We start from the raw sequence: 17,778 nt of genomic DNA on the forward strand, positions 1-17,778 counted from the left end.
GATTGGTTCTAGGTCACCTGAGCTGAAGCTGGAACTAATGCCAAACACCTGAGCTGAAGCTAGAACTAATGCCAAACGATGTGAAGCTAGAGGGAAGTCAAAATTATTTGAGTTGGGCTAGAAGAGTACAGGTGCTTCTAGGAGGAAAAGGGGTAGAGCACTATCTGGCGGAGGATTGTGTTGAGCCGGCTAACAAGCTTAGCCCTGAGTGGAGAGCTTGGCGTACGACAAACTCTACCATAGTGGCGTGGTTATTGGCATCCATGTCATCGTCTGTCAGTAAAATGGTGGAAGCTATGCACACTGCAACACAAATATGGAAAGCCCTGAGTAACATGTATTCCAAGCGAGGGAATGTGATGGTGATGATGGAAATTCAAAACAAGGCTGATGCAGTGAAACAAGCAGGGCAACCAGTGGAGCAATATGCTAGTGAGTTGGGAGAGCTGGACCACTATGCTTCACTTCATATAAGAGATCCACAGGATGCCCAAGATGTTCAGAAGTGGGTAGAGGACAGGAGTGTGACTCACTTTCTGAGGAACTTGGATCCTGAGTTTGAGAGCAGGAGGGCTGCTTTTTGTCACCAGGATAGTCTACCTACCATGGAGGAGGCTATGTCGGCCATGGTCATTGAGGAGAGTAGACTTCGGATGATGAGTAGTAACAATCCTGTAAAGTCAGCCTATAGCACAGTGGCGGAGAGGGAGTGCTTCAACTATGGAGAGAAGGGACACTTGAGCTACAATTGTCCTCTACCTAAAAACTATGGTGGTAGGAGTGGAACTCGTGGAGGTCGTGGTGGTGCTTGTGGTGATCAAGGAGGTGGCTGTGGTGGCCGTGGAGGAGGTCGTGCAGGAGGTCATGGCAGAGGCCATGGTGGTTCTCAAGCCAATGTTGCTACCATGGAGTGGTCCTCAAGTCAATGCTGCTACCACAGAGGAGGTTCCATCTCTCACCTTGACTGGGGAGCAGGTCAAGCAATGGGAGCAATGGCAGAAGATCAAATCATCTGAGATCTCCAAAACTAATCCAGCTGGTCCTGTGATTGCCACCACCAGTCACTTTGGTAACTTTGCCAACTATGCCCACTTGGGCAAAGGTACTCAGGCACATACACTTGCATCTACATATAGGCATAACATAGAATGGGTCATTGATTCAGGAGCTTCCAAGCATGTCACCGGCATATCTAGTTCCTTTAAAACATACACTCCATATTCCTACTCTAAAACTATTCAAACTGCTGATGGCACCTCCCAACCCATTCATGGTGTAGGATCTATAGAGTGTACTCCATCCCTTTGCTTATCGCCTATTTTGCATGTTCCTTCCTTCTCAGTCAATCTCCTCTCTGTTAGTTCACTTATTGATTAGTTCAAATGCATTGTTACATTTGATGAAAATCTTTGTATCTTTCAGGAGAAGAGGACGGGGAGAGTGATTGGGACTAGAGTCAGGCATAATGGGTTGTGGTTCATCAACCAGACAGAGTCAGCATTGGCAGCAGCTGTTGGAGCATAGGAAAGGGAGGTCTTCTTGCTTCATTGCCGGTTAGGACATGTGCGTTTTGAAAGCTTGAATAAATTGTATCATGATGTTTTTAAGGATGTGGATAGAACCAAACTTGTGTGTAATGCCTGTGAACTTGGGAAGCATACAAGATCAACTTATCCTAGTATTGGTCTTCGTAGTTGTGAACCTTTTATGTTAATACACTCCGATGTTTGGGGTCCCTGCTCAGTTACATCTTTGAGTGGATTTAAGTGGTTTTGTCACCTTTATTCACTGCTATACCCGTATGACATGGATTTATATGCTTAGGGGTAAGCATGAAGTTCTTCGATGCTTCCAAGATTTTCATAAGTTGGTTGCGAATCAATTTAATGCCAAGATTCGAATTATCCACACTGATAATGGGAAGGAGTATGTGAACAATGACTTTGTGGCATACCTTTCAAATCATGGAATTATACATCAAACTACTTGTCCTAATACCCCACCACATAATGGTGTAGCTGAGAGGAAGAATCGACACTTGTTGGAAGTAGCAAGGTCACTTATGTTTCAAATGAATGTGCCTAAATATCTTTGGAGTGAGGCTGTGCTGACAGCAGCATATTTAATCAATCGCATGCCGTCCAGGATTCTTGGTATGAAGTCACCTGCTGAGCTTTTATTGGGACAACGAGAGTTTAAAGTACCTCCGAAGGTATTTGGTTGTGTTTGCTTTGTTAGGGACCATTGACCTTTAGTAGAAAAATTGGATCCTCAGGCGGTGAAATGTGTCTTTGTTGGATATTCTTCTACACAAAAGGATACAAGTGTTGGGACCCTATTGGAAAGAAATTGTTTGTGAGTATGGATGTGATGTTTCGTGAGTTTGAAGCATGTTATACAAAACCATGGGATCTTGATCCATTTTTTGAGGAATTCTCTTCAGTCACTGAGAGTGACAGTAGAGAGGGGGAGAATGGTTATGTGCAGAATGAAGGGGGGACTCAAGAAGAAGTGATTGTTGGGACTATCCCTTGCCCTTGGATGTGCCTGCGGCTCAGGAGGTGGTGGATCATGATACTATTGGGGATATGAGGAGTGATGTCGATGGGATGCAGAGGTGATTGTTGATGGGAATGAGGAGACGATTGGTGAAAGGAGTAAAGATGTGACTGGTGGGACAAACCCGTGTTCTACAAATGAAATGGGGACAAAGAATGGGGAGACCGTTGCCAAAGAGCCAATAGTGTATCAAAGGAGGCGATTTAGAAGTCAGGGGGAGCAAGTCAGTTCACCACAGCCATAGCAGCCTAATTCACCAGTCCCAAATCTCTCCTCGGATCTCTCTCCATCGAGCTCCTCGACCCAATCTGGGTCAAGTGGTAATGTTTTTCCTTCCTCTAAACATGTAGAGTTACCTCTTGCACAACGTAGAGATACTAGACCCAATTTTGGAAAACCTCCTATTCGTTATGGCTTTGAGCATCCTAGTACAGATCATGGTATTGCCAATTTCCTTTCATATTCTCGTCTTTCACCTGCATATAGAGCATTTGTTGCATCTTTACAAACAGTGCCTATTCCAAAGGACTAGAAGTGTGCAAAACAGGATCCTAAGTGGAATCCAGCAATGAAAGAAGAGATGTATGCTCTTCAGAAAAACAAGACATAGGAATTGGTCCAACTTCCAAAAGGGAAGAAGGCAGTGGGTTGTAAGTGGGTCTTTACTGTGAAGCAGAACCCAAAAGGAGAGGTGGATAGATACAAAGCAAGATTGGTTGCAAAAGGGTATAGTCAAACATATGGGATTGATTATGATGAGACCTTTGCTCCTATGGCGAAAATGGGTACTGTTAGGACCTTGATCTCTTGTGCAGTTAATTTTGGTTGGCCTCTTCATCAGATGGATGTGAAGAATGCATTTCTTCATGGTGACCTACAGGAGGTCTATATGGAAATCCCACCGGGGTTTGCAAATAGTCAGATTATGGGAAAGGTGTGTAGATTTAAGAAGTCACTACATGGGCTAAAGCAGTCACCCCGGGCGTGGTTTGACAGATTCAGGAGAGCAGTTTGTAATATGGGATACACTCAATGCAATGGTGATCATACAGTCTTCTATAAACATAGAGGGACATTTATCACTATTATGGCAGTATATGTGGATGACATAGTGATTACTGGAGATGATGTGGAGGAAATCAAATGTTTGAAAGAGAATCTAGGAAGAGCTTTTGAGGTAAAAGATCTAGGACCACTTCTGTATTTCCTTGGAATTGAGATTGCTAGGTTGCCTAAGGGGATTATTCTCTCTCAAAGGAAATATGTCCTTGATCTATTGACAGAAACTAGAATGCTTGGATGTCGACCATGTAGTACTCCTATTGACAAAAATTATCAAACCATTGCTCAATCCGGAGATCCAGTTAATAGAGAAAAATATCAAAGATTGGTCGGGAGATTGATATATCTTGTGTCATACAAGGCCTGATATCTCCTATGCAGTAAGTGTGGTAAGCAGGTACATGCATGACCCTAGAACAAGGCATATGGAGGTGGTCTATAGAATTTTAAGGTACCTAAAAGGAACCCCTGGGAGAGGGTTATGGTTCAAGAAGAATGAGCACCTGAATTTGGAGGGATGTTGTGATGCGGATTGGGCAAGTAGCAGGGATGATAGGAGGTCTACCTCTGGTTATTGTGTGTTTGTGGGAGGCAATCTTGTCTCATGGAGAAGCAGGAAGCAAGCGATCGTGGCTCGGTCTACTACATAGGCCAAATATAGGGCAATAGCATTGAGCCTGTGTGAGATGTTGTGGCTAAAAGGCTTATTGAAAAAGCTGCGGCTGTTAAGAAATGAGACCATGATGCTTCATTGTGACAACATAGCTGCAATCAATATTGCAAACAATCCGGTTCAGTTTGACCGCACTAAGCATGTGGAAATTGATAGATTCTTCATCAAGGAGAAGCTTGTTAGTGGAATCCTAAGACTAGAGTATGTAAAATCATGTAGTCAACTAGCGGATTGTTTCATAAAGGGTCTAGGACCTAGTGAGAATGAGTTGAGTTGTAACAAAATGGGTATGTTAGATATCTTTAGCCCATCTTGAGGGGGAGTGTTGGTGTAAATAGTTGATGTTAGGAGAACTCTTTTGTAAGAATGAGATAAAATTAATAGAGAAAGTGTGTGTGCTGATACACACAGAGTGAGACCGTCTCCAAATTCAGTATTGATGCTTATGCTGATTTGTTGTGAGGAAAAAATACTGTTCGTTCGCTAAAAAGTACTGCTGAAGTAGTGCTGCAGAATAGAGCGATTCTTGAGCTGTGGTTGTGAGTGGTTGAGGTACTCATCACCGACGAGGTCACAATGACGAACATCAGGTAGAGAGTTACTACCAGAGTATCAGTAAAGCCTTCAGCTGATCGGCCTCGTCCACGGGCCTTGAAAAACTGGGCCTGTTGTTAGTGCTGACCCAGAACTACGAACAGTTCCTTTCATCTGGTGGTCTGGTTCACTTTTCAACGGTCTTTGGCTGTTTGAACTATTCCTCAGAATGAGCAGAAACAACACGATGCTAGTGTCCTAGTGTTCTGAGTTTTAGAAATTCATGCGGCACTGTAGTTCGAGTACTGTAGCAGTTATAACCAGCTAGAACCGGACGGAGCGGCTGGTACCAGCTCGGGTACTGCATCACAATTGTACTCCTGAACAGGGGGCAAGAACATAATTTTTCCATAACTATCCTATTGTGACCTCTCTTTTCTAAACATAGGGTAGCAGTCTCTTTGAATGGGTTGTTACGTTGACCCCAAATTGGTCAGGATTTCCACATGACGTGGAAAACAAAGCCCAATACTATGTTAACATGAATTAGCAACGCAAAGTAGAGCGGCTAATGGCAAGAGCGCCATGTTCTAGCTGAACAGATCCGCCTAAAGGGGAAGGAAGATAAACTACAAAGGGGAGGCGGGAGAAATTGGGTGCATACGAGGCAGCAATCAAGCATTAGAAGGCTCGTGAGGTGGCATTCATGTGCTGGAAGAAGGATGTTGCAGAGCCATCTTCAAGTTGGGACAAAAAGGACAAATACGCCGTTTCAACTATTAGAATGAAATGTAATAGACCCAACAATTAAAATTTCCTAATGTGTCTTAGGTTTAGCTGTGGGGTTCTTTATCCTAGTAATGTAGAGCTTGGCACATACCATTGCAAAGTTATGCTTAATTTCATATAGATGCGCTAGATAAACATTAAGTTATGGTTTGTTGAGGTATTTCATTACTCAATTCATAAAACCACTTTGGTTTGTGGAGATTAGAAATTGAGGCAACACACTCTATCCAATCCCACATATTTAGTTTTACACCTATGTGAATACATTGCTGCCAAAACCCCATAACATGAATTAGTTTTCTCTGTTTTTCCATATTCACAAAGCCAGTTCTCTCAGTTCAATCTTTTGGAATTGTTATAATGTACAACAACAGAAATTCAAATTACATATTATATTGTTAAAAAAAGTCAAGAGAGAGAGAGAGAGAGAGAGAGAGAGAGGGCTTGCTGGCAACTGGATAGTCGACAATCCAGTGGCTGACAAGCCTAATCGACCATCCATAAGGGTGGCCTCAACGGTGGTCGAAGTCACTATCATGTGTCAGATTTTGTCCAATGAGGAAGAGAGAGAATGAGAAAAGGAGTAGATTGGCGAGGTGCGAAGTGATAGTCTCGCTATATATCAATGAACACTGTGTCTTGGCTTCACCTCATGATGCGTGAATTACTCTTAACTTTAATTTTTTAGTCTCTCACTGCCACATCACCTGGCAATTTAGGATCGCTGTTGAGGACTCCCTAAGCCGAGAATAACCAAGTTGGACCCTATTTGTTGTCTCGGGCCTCTAGGATCGAGTCACAATCACATTCCATATAGGCCTATCAACCCTCCAGTTGACGATAGGTACCTATCGGCCACTGAACTGTTAACTAGACGCTAGGTTTGCAGTTTTGTGTTAGATTTGCAATTTCGTGAAACTAGCATCCATATCTGCAATTATTTTATAAAATACTATTATTTAAAAAAAACATTTCTAGAGAGCTTTAGTAAAGACGGTTGCTACAATCTACAAAGTGAATCTGACCGCATCTATAAATAGTCTGTGCAGTAGTGTTGCTTCCTTTTCCTATCGTAGCATTGCTCACGGAAACATGATGCACGCGCGCTACCTGCATCAGCTCACCAATCATCTAAGTCCAGGCGATCAGGGCCAAGCAACTTGCTTCTTCTTGTTTTTCCCTTTATTTGTTTCTTGATAGCACTACAAATATACATGCACACTAGAGAGATTGTTGAATGAAATCTCATCAAACACTAGAATCAACAGAGAGGAAGGAGGGACAAACCTTGCAAAATACATTATTTAGTTTACCCTATTTTCTTTCTTGAGCATACAACATACATTGGGTCAGTTCGTCCTGGATTAGGAGATATATCAACTGCCTGCAGAAATTAAAGAAAAAACATTTGATCATGGGATTGATTTGAACACACTAATTAAAGAGCACTATAAATATATACAGGGGTAGCTGGATTTTGATTCCAACGCACTACAAATGTCTAGAAGGCTATTAACTTGATAGGTAGAAACATGTTCACGCAAACAAAGGAGAAAATAGACAAAAGTATCATTTTTAGAATTCACCAAGGTTCTAAATAGCACTGCAATAGCAAAGCTATAGCCTTTTAGGAGGCCTAAAGTTATATATATGATATTGTCAATTGCTGAACACCAATATTTGCTTAGTTGCGACTTTTTTTACCGTCGCTAATATTTGACCGAGACAAATATTTAATATTTGCTTTAATTAATAATTGAACGATTGTATAATTGTTGAGTTGTTAGATTGTTTAATGTTGAATGAATATGAATACTGATTATAGCTATGAGTATGTTGATTGATTGAATGATTGTTAAGTAATGGACCAGGAGACATGTTTTCTTAGAGCCCTGAATATATGTTTGAGTCTTTGCGTTCATGAATTTTCCTTTCCATGTTTTTGTGCATACCTAATAGAAAATTTCATCTTTTTTTTGTTAAAACTGCTAAATGAAATAACTGTCATTATATCCGTAGTAGTTTTTTATAGCTTCCAGTGGAGGCCTTATTAGCTTGCAATTAAAAACCTTGGAAGCCCTAGTTCTTCTTTATCTTTTTTAGGGAATGCACCAACTATTCAACAGTACATACCTGGGGAGGTTCAAAACCTCCAGCATAATGGAAGTAAGCTCCAACTATCCAAGCATGATCGGCATCACCACTTGATGTCCATATAGATATAGCTTTTGTCCAAAAGCACCGATTTGAAAAGCTATATCCAAAGTTAGAGCTAGAATTTGAGATCCTTACCACCAAAATATGGTAATGCATGCTACGATATCCAAAAGTAGTTCTGGTCAATGGCACGTGTCATTCTGGACAGGATGTTACCTCATTATGGCAAGGCCGCTTGGCTTGAGTATTCGTCGCATCTCCTTAAAAACATCTATTGGTTTTGTCAGGTAATCTACACTAACCTACTAGCAAATAAGTGCTACTATCAGATAATGTAAACAATCTTTGCGCTCCAATTCACAATGCTATTAAAGTAATACTTCCTCCATTACAAATTATAAGATGTTTTGACTTTTCTAGATACATTATTTTTGCTATATGTATGTAGACATGGCCTATATCTAAGTGCATAGCAAAATCTATGCATCTAGAAAAGCCAAAACATCATATAACTTATAATTTGGAATGGAGGGAGTAACACTTTGCACTACAACGTATAATCTCTTCTTTTAACAAGAATACAATATAGAGGACACAGTACCACATTGGTGATAACATCGAAACTGTTATCTTCGAAAGGAAGCTTTGGGTTCACATTGAGGTCTTGCACAACATACTCAGTGAATACCTATTATCGTAAAAAAACAACAAAAAGCTATGTCAACATATAGGTTTAGCAAAGCAGCTCAAAGGAAGTACCACTTGCTGACTCATATTAGTTAAGGTGCGTCATATCGCTTATCTGTAATGATTTAAACTGATCTCAATGTAAAGTTACTGACTAAACTCCAACATTACTGCATATAAGATACGTGTTTGCAGTTTGTAAAATAAAAAAAGATCCTAGAGCTCAGGTTAACATAAACGTTTGTAAGCCAAAACTATCATCAAAGGAAAAGTAACTGAGCAAATTGCACTTGTTGATAGTCCTACTCTCACATGTAGTCATAGGAAGACTGATCTGTTAGCAGGTTTTTGCTCTCCTTATCAGGAGCAACTAATAAGGATTAAGTCCCTGTTTGGCATCCAGGAGATTTGTGGATTTCTTAGACCTGGGTATTTGTAGCTCTACAAAATCTTTGATCTGGAGCTGTAGGCATGTTGAGTGCATTTGCATGACTCATTTCGTTTTTAATTTAGATTAAATATAGATATTTAAACTACTTTAATTTACATTACAAACTATAGATTCACCATGTCGGAGCTAGAGCTGCGCCAAATGAGGCCCTAACTTGCTGAAATAATTAAATAATCAATTACCAATCTACCATCTCTTACTCTCCAAAAATTATGTGGCTGCTCTCCTGAAGCAATCCTGAAAATTTTAAGTGGAATAAATCGAGCACGACACCAAACTAAAAAACTCGATCTGCGGGGTTATGACGGCCCCTGGGTTTCCCTTTAAAAAGAAGATCTTCTCACATAGATCAAGAAAACCCCCGAACTCCCGTCCCACATCCTAACGCAGGAGGTGCCGTAACCCTGTGAGAACCGGACCGGAGCCTACCACTGCGCTTTGGCACATGGGGACGGGCGAGGGGATTTTTTTAACCTCAGCCTAAAATCCGCTCCCGCGGGAAGTCAAACTCAGGACCTGAGGAGTGCCGCTGGGCCACCTAACCGTTAGGACTAGGCGCCCTTTTGAAATGGGAATGTTGATGAATACTTCTATAATGGGAAGCTATGAATGCATCACGTTTACAAAAGTGTGCTAATTTAGTCAGTACGTAATAGATAATACCGAGTTCCTTTTTAGTTCATCTTCATTCATACCCATCCCTACGATCTTCTCCTGTTTGTAACTGGGAGGATAGTGGCTCACCTGCATAATGTGGATACGGTACATAAGAAACTTCATAGTAGTGACACATAAGAACGGAAGTGGTGATTTCTTTCCAAAAAAAAAAAAAAGAACAGAAGTGGTGACTAGCAAAAATCCTACCCAGCTGCTGCACATGTCCAGAATGGCCACCCCAGGAGTATTACTTGGAGGAAGAACTTCAGAGTAGTAATCTGTGAGAGCTCGGATTGCTTCGTCGTCAATGTGAGTGACAAAACGTGGAACTGAGTAGAACAGAGTATCTGATGATCTGCAAGTAATCAAAATGTAAACCCCGTCTGCTCAAATTATGTCAAGATTGTTGTTAAGTACGCTAAAATCAATCTGCCAGTGCTGAATTATTCCATAGGTTACTATGTCAGACATAGTGACTACTAGTGGCAGCAGCAAGGCCTGCTGGCTGATTGGCTGAAGAAGCTACTTACTCGTCGAAGCGGCTGAAGTCCTCAGGCTTGAAAGGGAACTCATCAGGCCACTCCACATTCTTCAGAATCTACAATAGATCTACATTAACCAGGTCCGAGTACAAAAACCAGTACAGCTTTGTAGCAATATTTTCGAAAAAGGTAGCGCCTAAAAACCTGCTCGACTGGGGAAACCCCTTGCCTCGGCCTCGCTCCGGCAACGAAAGAGCGGGACGAGGTGCCGCCGGAGGCCATGCGAGTGACCTGGTCGATGAAGGTGGCGCCGAGGCCGAGGAAGACGCGCCGCGGCTGCGCGGCCCGCGGTGAGAGTGGCGCGTGGCGAGAGCGGGAGAAGGCGGCGCAGGCACGAAGCGCTGTAGGCTGCTGCGGCGGCGGCCTTGTCAGGCCGAGGAGGAGATGCGACCGTGGCGCGAGGGTGGCCATAGACTCCAGTGGAGACGACGCGGCGGTGGGTCGGTGAGTGAGTAGCGCGACGCGAGGCCACCGAGCGCCATGTACTCATGTGCGAGCGCCGCCCAAGGCCACGGGGTGTCGTGGCGCCACGCGCGTCGCAGGAGCGCAGACATATCTCGCATTGGGATTGGGTTCGTTGGTAGTTTGGTACGTTGCCCCTATTTCTCTGTCATGGGTCCAAGATTGCAGTGACGGTACGAGAAAGCTCCCTCTGCTGGGTACGTCAGTCGTCAGCAAGTCAGTTTATGAGGTGAATTTCAAATCAGGCCTTGTTTAGTTCTAAAAAGTTTTTCCAAAAAATTTTACAGTAGCCATCACATCGAATCTTGTGATATGTGTATGGAGCATTAAATATAGACGAAAAAAACTAATTGCACAGTTTAGTTGGAAATCGCGAGACGAACGTTTTGAGCCTAGTTAGTCCATGATTGAATACTAATTACCAAATAAAAACGAAAGTGCTACAGTAACCAAATTCCCAAATTTCCCCCCAACTAAACACAGCCTCAGTTTTTAAATTTCTTCCAAGCAAAGCAATAGCAGCTAATTTTGGAACACAGGACTAGGAGTGTTTTTGTTGTTTGACAAGACTGTAGGGCTAGGGTTCCAAAAACGGCACTGCTAGCGCTTAGATGTCCGAACGCCTGTGTCCGGATACTCGACTGCACTCTGTTTTCCCGCGCTCGTGCCAGCACACCCCACCTGCGCTTGCGTTTCGCGTGTCCAGATGGGGCTCATGCGTGGGGACCGCTTACGCCCCTCCGCTTCTCACGCGCATTGCAGCATGTGTAACACTCGATCTCCTTTCACAACATCCAGATAAAACACTTGCAACATACGTCTGAAACAATTACAAAAATATTAGAAAAAACTTCAAACACGTGTGCAGCCATTGCAAAAATATGTTAACATCAAGATGAAATACTTGCAACCTACGTATAAAGCACCTGAAACACTTGCATATATATGCAACATCCCGATCTAATTTTGCAACATACGTCTGAAATAGATAAAATATTTAGAACATATACTTGAAACATATGCAACATCTCGATCTACTTTTGCAACATCAATATAAAACACTTGCAACATACATCTAAAACACTTGAAACATACGCTTGCAACATGCACTTTCAGCGCAATATCACCTTGGTGCTTGGAGGAATAGAGGCTCATCGGTGCGGAGTTCAACGTCGGCGGCTCGGAGCGAAGGTTGGCAACGGCGCATGGAGCTCGCCGGTGCGACAACAGGTAGGCAACTCGCCGGCGGGGCGGCATCACTCGAAGCTCCTCCCCTCGCCTGCTTGTTGGAGCATCCGTGGTGGAGGCTTGCCGGCTCAGTGGAGCTACCGCGGTGGGCGGATAGCACAGTGCGGGGAGGAGAAGGAAGTGGGACAAGTAGGAGGAGGTGGGCGGACGCTGGCGCGTGGCAACGGGCATTGTTGCCGGAGGCAAGACCGCGAGGGAGGCCTCTGAGTGTGGGTCCGCACACGGGAGGTTGGAAGCTTGTGACTATGAGGCTATGAGGGAAGAGCGATGCGCAATGGAGACAGAGCCACGTGTGACATTTGCTACAGGCAAGTTGCTTGGGCCAGTCCGCAGACCTAGCAATCAAGCGTACCGTTCAAAAAAGGGCTTTGGAGAACTGAAAGGTGCAAATTAGAGTAAAATTTCAGATCGGCCACCCGAAGGATTAGTTCTAGTTGGATGTATATGGCACATGTCTCACGTTTCAGTTGTACAGTTAGTCGAACTAGGTACATCATTCTTCCACATGATTTCTTGACATTTCATCACGTCATTAAGATGTAAATCCTTTGCAAATGGCTGGTAAATTATGGAATTGTTTTATAAGTAAAGCATCAGATACGGCCATACGGACAGTGCCAACAGTAAATGAAAGGAATTTATGTCCAAAAGATCAATTGTTTAGAGTTTACAGGGTAACTGTTTTACAAAAGGAAGGCATCAGTTCAGAACGGCTAACAGAGGAACTGTCATAGTGAATTGAATTAAATTATTAAAATCCATATATACCCACGCAGGACACGCCTTAGCTAAGCATACTAGAATCACATGAAGAAAAGTTATTTTAGTATCAACCCGTTAAATTCCATATCCTGTGGGATTACATAGACAACAAAATTGTCTTATATGTCGGTTACCTATTAATAATGAAATGCTAACTTAACAGAGATAAGGAAGGGAGCGCAAGAACCTCACTTGATTTTTCAGGCGTAGAGTGTGGCAATGCACATAAGCTCATTCTACACAGGCACTGTGGCAGGTTCAGACTTCAGAAACTGAGCAGAGAACAACCTACAGAAACCTAAGTCGGATGAATCATATGAAAGAAAGAAAAAAAAAACAAGTTGTGGAACCTTGCCTACATCCATCAGTGAAAGGCCTCAAGTCCAAATAACTTAGCATACATGACTATTTTATGGTCTTTCGGGAAGAAGGAAATTTGGAGCAGATTAGAGAAACTAAGAATAGAACACACGCTGGCAAGTGGTAGCAGCCGGTAATATAGATGTTACTCTCTGTCAAATGCGGCAAAGAAAAACTAATCTGGCTCAGGCCAACCATTAAATCAGATAACAATCTGAATAAGCACAGTAGAGTGAACACAAGTGGCAATAGAAGAACGATAATCACGCTGAGTAAGTAGGCCCCACATCACAGTCCTGCTAGCAACTGCACAAGATTTTATTCTTAAATTATTTTTTTATGAACATTATCGTTCCTGCCCATCCCACCGCCACAGAAGCTCATCAAGCATCGGACGGCCTGTACTTGTAGACGTGGAAGCTGGCATGTGGGGCCACGGCGTCGAGGAAGATCCTGGTCGTCGCCTCCTGGGCCACCGCCGCCTGCTCCTTCTCCACGAGCGCCGCCGCGACCACGTCCCCGGCGGGGCCGCCTCCGGCCGCCACCATGGCAATGATGGCCGCCTGGACGGGGCCCAGCGTCGGGTTGTAGGCGGCGGACTCCAGGCAGCCACCGGCGTAGATCCTGCCGTCGCCGTCCGCCACCGCGAAGCCCGACGGGACACTGGCTGTACGGCGCGTGCGCCGCCCGCGCGGCCGCCTCCGCGGCCTCCTTCAGGCGCGCGTCCAGGTCGCCGGGGGCGAAGCCATTGGCGACCGAGGTGACGACGGGATCGCCCAGGGCGTTGTCGTGCGCCTCGAGGACGAGGGGCACATTCTCGTCGAGGAGATCGTGGGGCCCGAAGGGGCGGAGGAGGAGGGACGCCACCGTGCGCCACTCGGGCGCGCAGCCCTGCTCGGCGTCGCTGGTCACGAGGATCTGGATGCCCGCCGCGCCGCGGATCTCCTGGAGGAACTGGCGGCAGTGGCCGCAGGGCATGTGGGAGACGGCGACGGCGCGCAGCGCGGACTCCCCCGCGGCGGCGGCGTTGGCCACGAGGAACTGCTCCGCGTGGACGGAGTGGCACAGCGGGAGGCCGCGGAACTCGAGGTTGACGCCGGCGTAGACGCGGCCACTGGCGCCCAGCCCCACGGCGCCCACTTGGAAGTGCGAGATCGGGACGCGCGCGCGCTTCCTCGCGGACGGGACCAGAAGCGGCAGCAGGTCCTGCACGGTCGCCACGCCGGCGGCCGCCGCCTTGCGCTCGGCCTCCTCTGCGCTCATGACGAACCCCGTCAGCTCCAGCGCCGTGGCCGCGGCCTCCGGCTTTGGCGCCGCCTGCTCCTCCCTCATTGCTCAGATCCAACTCTTACTAGGCTGGCTACTAGTATATGATTCGCTGCTCCTAATCGCGTTTAGTCTCCTCACTAGGAAGAAGGAAGCGCTTGGGTGTTTCCTTGAAGCTTGGAGGGGAGGGGGGCCAGGACCTAGGACCAGGAGCAGGAGGGAGGGAGGAGAAGAGAGAGGGGGCTCTACTGGCTGTAGTGCGGGGCTATTTATAACATAAATGTTATATAACCATATGTGTTTTAGTAAAAAAAAACATATAAATTTTTTTATCTCTCTCACTCTCTTTCTCACCGTCGGCACAGGGCCGATCAGGCGTCTGGCCTCGCCATGTGCTATGCCGACTCCGACGCGGAGCGCTGCCTGAACTGCCTCGTGACCGTGAGACCCATCAACGAGGACTGGATCCCTTCGTGCTATCACAGCCGGAACCTGCTGGTGAGTGCACCAGCTACCTCCTCGACCACCTCGCAGTCATGGATTTTTTTTTAATTTTAACATATTTTGAAAACTAATTTTAAATCTAACAATGTTGGTTTTTTTAAACTAACACTTTTGGCCGCGCTTATTGCCCTGACACGGTCAAATGCTTGTGCTGCGCCATGCATAGTGGCACGGCAGTAGGCTGACGTGGCGACGATCGGATTTGCTGACTGCTGACATGGCGGGGCCTGCCGCGCCACCGATCTTGGCGCGGCAGTGCCGCGCCCTGATTTGTGGCGCGGCAGAGCCAAATATAACCCCCGCGACCAGTTCCGCCTGCCCGAGCAGCAAACCCCGCCTGCACGCGCCTGGCCGCCGCGCCCGCCCCCCGCCCGGCCCTCCGTTGCCGCCTCCCTCCATTTCCTTCAATTCCCCGGCCGCCTCCCTCCCTTCTCGTCCTCGTTTAAGGTAATGACGCACATTTTATTTTCGTTTGAATGGTGGATAGGATTTTATGAATGAGAGTTAAGGTTAGGAGGAAAATTATGTTTGGGAACTATGGGTACGATTTGAAGGAAGATATTTGTTTGATTTTGTCAATGTTAAGGTTAATTATTTAGTTAGAAGTATGTTTACCATGTATATTTTTGTTGCTATAAGTGTTGGTTACAGTATTTTAGTTGCAATGCAAATGATTATATTTTATATTAATTTGCGTTGTTTTGATTGATGTTTAATTTGAACCGTTTTATTAGATGGAAGACATGTTTCGGGAGCCGTTATGGCGAAAACGGGGTCGTCCTAAAGAATTGTACACCGACAAGTCTAGCAAAGATGCCCCGTTCCTCCTGAATTCTATATCCCTAACTATGACTATGGACATCCGACCGACGTGTTTCAATCGAGACATCCGGATACAGCGGTTCGTTGCTTCTACACGTGCAGTCGTTTTAATGTAAGTAATTGTTTTCGTATGTTTTTCTTCATTTGTATTATTAGGTTAATAATATTTTGTTGAATTTTTATTGTGTAGGCCCATGAGAGGTGTTTTTTCTTTCAGTGGATCGACAGTGCAGACAAGTTTGACCCTAGGTACCTCCTTTTCGACGATTGGTGGAGAGGGCGACATCCACGAGAGCACTTCGAGCGGTGGGTTCCACCTCCCCCTAACCCCCTCCAATGACGGCTAAGGAGAAGCACTTAGCCGCAGTTAGACGACTCAAGGAACCTCCTCTATATGATTGCAGAGACCGAGTTGTGATAAATCCTGATAATACGTTGGAGTTTGTGTGTCTAAACAAGCATTAAGTAAGTACAAAGTGTATGTGTTGAAATATTGAGCTATATGTGTTCATGTACTAATGTCACATTATTTAGGTGTATTCAATGACAAAGTGTCATTTCAAAGAGTGGTTCTATGGTCCTAAGAACAAATAGCCTGAAGAACCGCCAAAGACAAAGCAAAAGAAGAAAGAAAGGTTAATTTATAGAGCACCGCCAGTCAAGTGCGAATGTTGTGTTAAATCCAACTATGGGCTAGTCTTTTCGGAGCTTGGAATAGGCCATTATTGCAGCCATATGATTGACTATGATGAGGTTGGTTATTTTTGTGGTAACCATGAAATCGTATTTTGTTTCTTTTGCTAAGACATATATGATATAATTTTTCGTTTGAACAGAGCACTAGGAAATGCAGGTGGGAATGTTATGATAATCAAGCTAAGTTCTTGGATGAACTGAAGGGAAGGCAAGTAATTACATGGAAGAGGAGATATGGACCTAACTACGTTAACCTTTTCATTAAACATCATAAAGACAAGATGCGTGAGTTTGCTAGACAGCGTGGTATTTGTAACCCGATCGACGTTGGGCTTGAGAAATGGGGATTGTAGAGACGGATGGCATTAGAGGAGGAGAGGACAAGGAAGGAGGCAAGAGAGGAGACAAGAGTATAGATGCAGGTTTTGAACGAGTATGTTGTTGCATTATGTGCCAGTGAGTGCTTGAAAGTCTTTTTTTCGTTGCATGATTTTAAATGTATATAATCATGTTGCTAACTGATTGCATTTTATACATGGAGGGATTGGATACAGCGAGGACCATGCTATAGAGGTGCCTCGTACAAGGTATGAGAAAAAAAAGTTAGATGAGCACAGAAAGCGAGCTGGTCGTACCGTTGAATCACCAATTGTGTTGTCTGATGAGAGGAACAAGGATAAGGACGACACTGCCAGATTCAGTGAGTTATCGCTCTAGCAGAGACGGGCTTGCAGGCGCAGGAGGTTGAAAATGACACTGGTAGACTGAGCGAGCTCATCGCTCTAGCAGAGACGGGCTTGCAGGCGGAGGAGGACGACGACGCGTTCTTCACTCAGGCCGTAGAGGCCGCAGATGAAGCGAATGCCGCTTACTACAGGTAAAAGGCAGATCAAGGCAATGCAGGTGAGGCTAGCCACAGCTATAGGGTTGTGGTTGAGGATTGATACTCGGACGACGAGTTGCTTACTCAGTATATTTCTGACTGAGGGTTTTTTATTGCACCGTCTCTTAGTTCCATGCTTTATTAATAATCAATGTAACTATATAGTAGAAATTCCATTGTGTTGTCTTATATTCCATTTGAGCTACTGATGTATTGTACCAATATATCATGTACTCGGATTACCCATGGTCGATCTTAAGTGATCACATCTATTTGTACCGTGCATTGAGAATTTCTAAAACAAACGTAATCGCGTTAAATTATCTCGAATACAAGTTCTGTCGTGCCATAGCCCAGGTTCTGCCGCGCCATAGTCCATGGCGCGGCAGTGACGTGGATAGACAATGGCCAGCCTCAATTGAGCTATAGACGGTGCTGTAAAAAACTACAAGTGCTACCGCGACCGTGCGCAAGTTGAAACAAATATGAAGCAAATAAATGGATGACAAGTTGCCACATAACATTTTCATTGGTTTATGAGTCTGTAAGTTTTCGAGGATAATATTCGTTCGACATAAGTTCGACGTAACGAACTAAGTCCCAGGAATATAAGGATCCCTCGAACGCCTCTTAGAAACCTCGTCGTCCGGTGGAAGAAGGGGGT

The 17,778-nt window shown here is 44.8% G+C and overlaps 1 protein-coding gene and 2 pseudogenes across 1 annotated transcript; 1 reads left to right on the forward strand and 2 right to left on the reverse strand.

Annotated features, from left to right (window-relative positions):
• Positions 1–460: 460 nt before the first annotated feature.
• LOC136458853 (uncharacterized) lies at positions 461–2,767 on the forward strand. Its single transcript, XM_066458767.1, has 2 exons — positions 461–1,102; positions 1,423–2,767. Exons 1-2 carry the CDS (start codon positions 769–771, stop codon positions 1,452–1,454), a joined length of 366 nt encoding a protein of 121 aa, XP_066314864.1. The 5' UTR covers positions 461–768; the 3' UTR covers positions 1,455–2,767.
• A 3,787-nt stretch (positions 2,768–6,554) lies between these two features.
• On the reverse strand, positions 6,555–10,593 carry LOC136458854 (uncharacterized; annotated as a pseudogene).
• Positions 10,594–13,240: 2,647 nt separating this feature from the next.
• LOC136458855 (cytidine deaminase 1-like) lies at positions 13,241–14,444 on the reverse strand (annotated as a pseudogene).
• Between the last annotated feature and the right edge of the window lie 3,334 nt (positions 14,445–17,778).

The sequence above is a fragment of the Miscanthus floridulus genome, chromosome 6 (assembly GCF_019320115.1).
Source record: "Miscanthus floridulus cultivar M001 chromosome 6, ASM1932011v1, whole genome shotgun sequence".
Classification (NCBI taxonomy): domain Eukaryota; kingdom Viridiplantae; phylum Streptophyta; class Magnoliopsida; order Poales; family Poaceae; genus Miscanthus; species Miscanthus floridulus.

Bases quoted from the DNA above. Each gene is read 5' to 3' on its own strand.
- LOC136458853 (XM_066458767.1), top strand. From the start codon at position 769: ATGGTGGTAGGAGTGGAACTCGTGGAGGTCGTGGTGGTGCTTGTGGTG. The intron at 1,103-1,422 runs GTACTCAGGCAC...TGTATCTTTCAG, and splicing joins CTATGCCCACTTGGGCAAAG to GAGAAGAGGACGGGGAGAGT.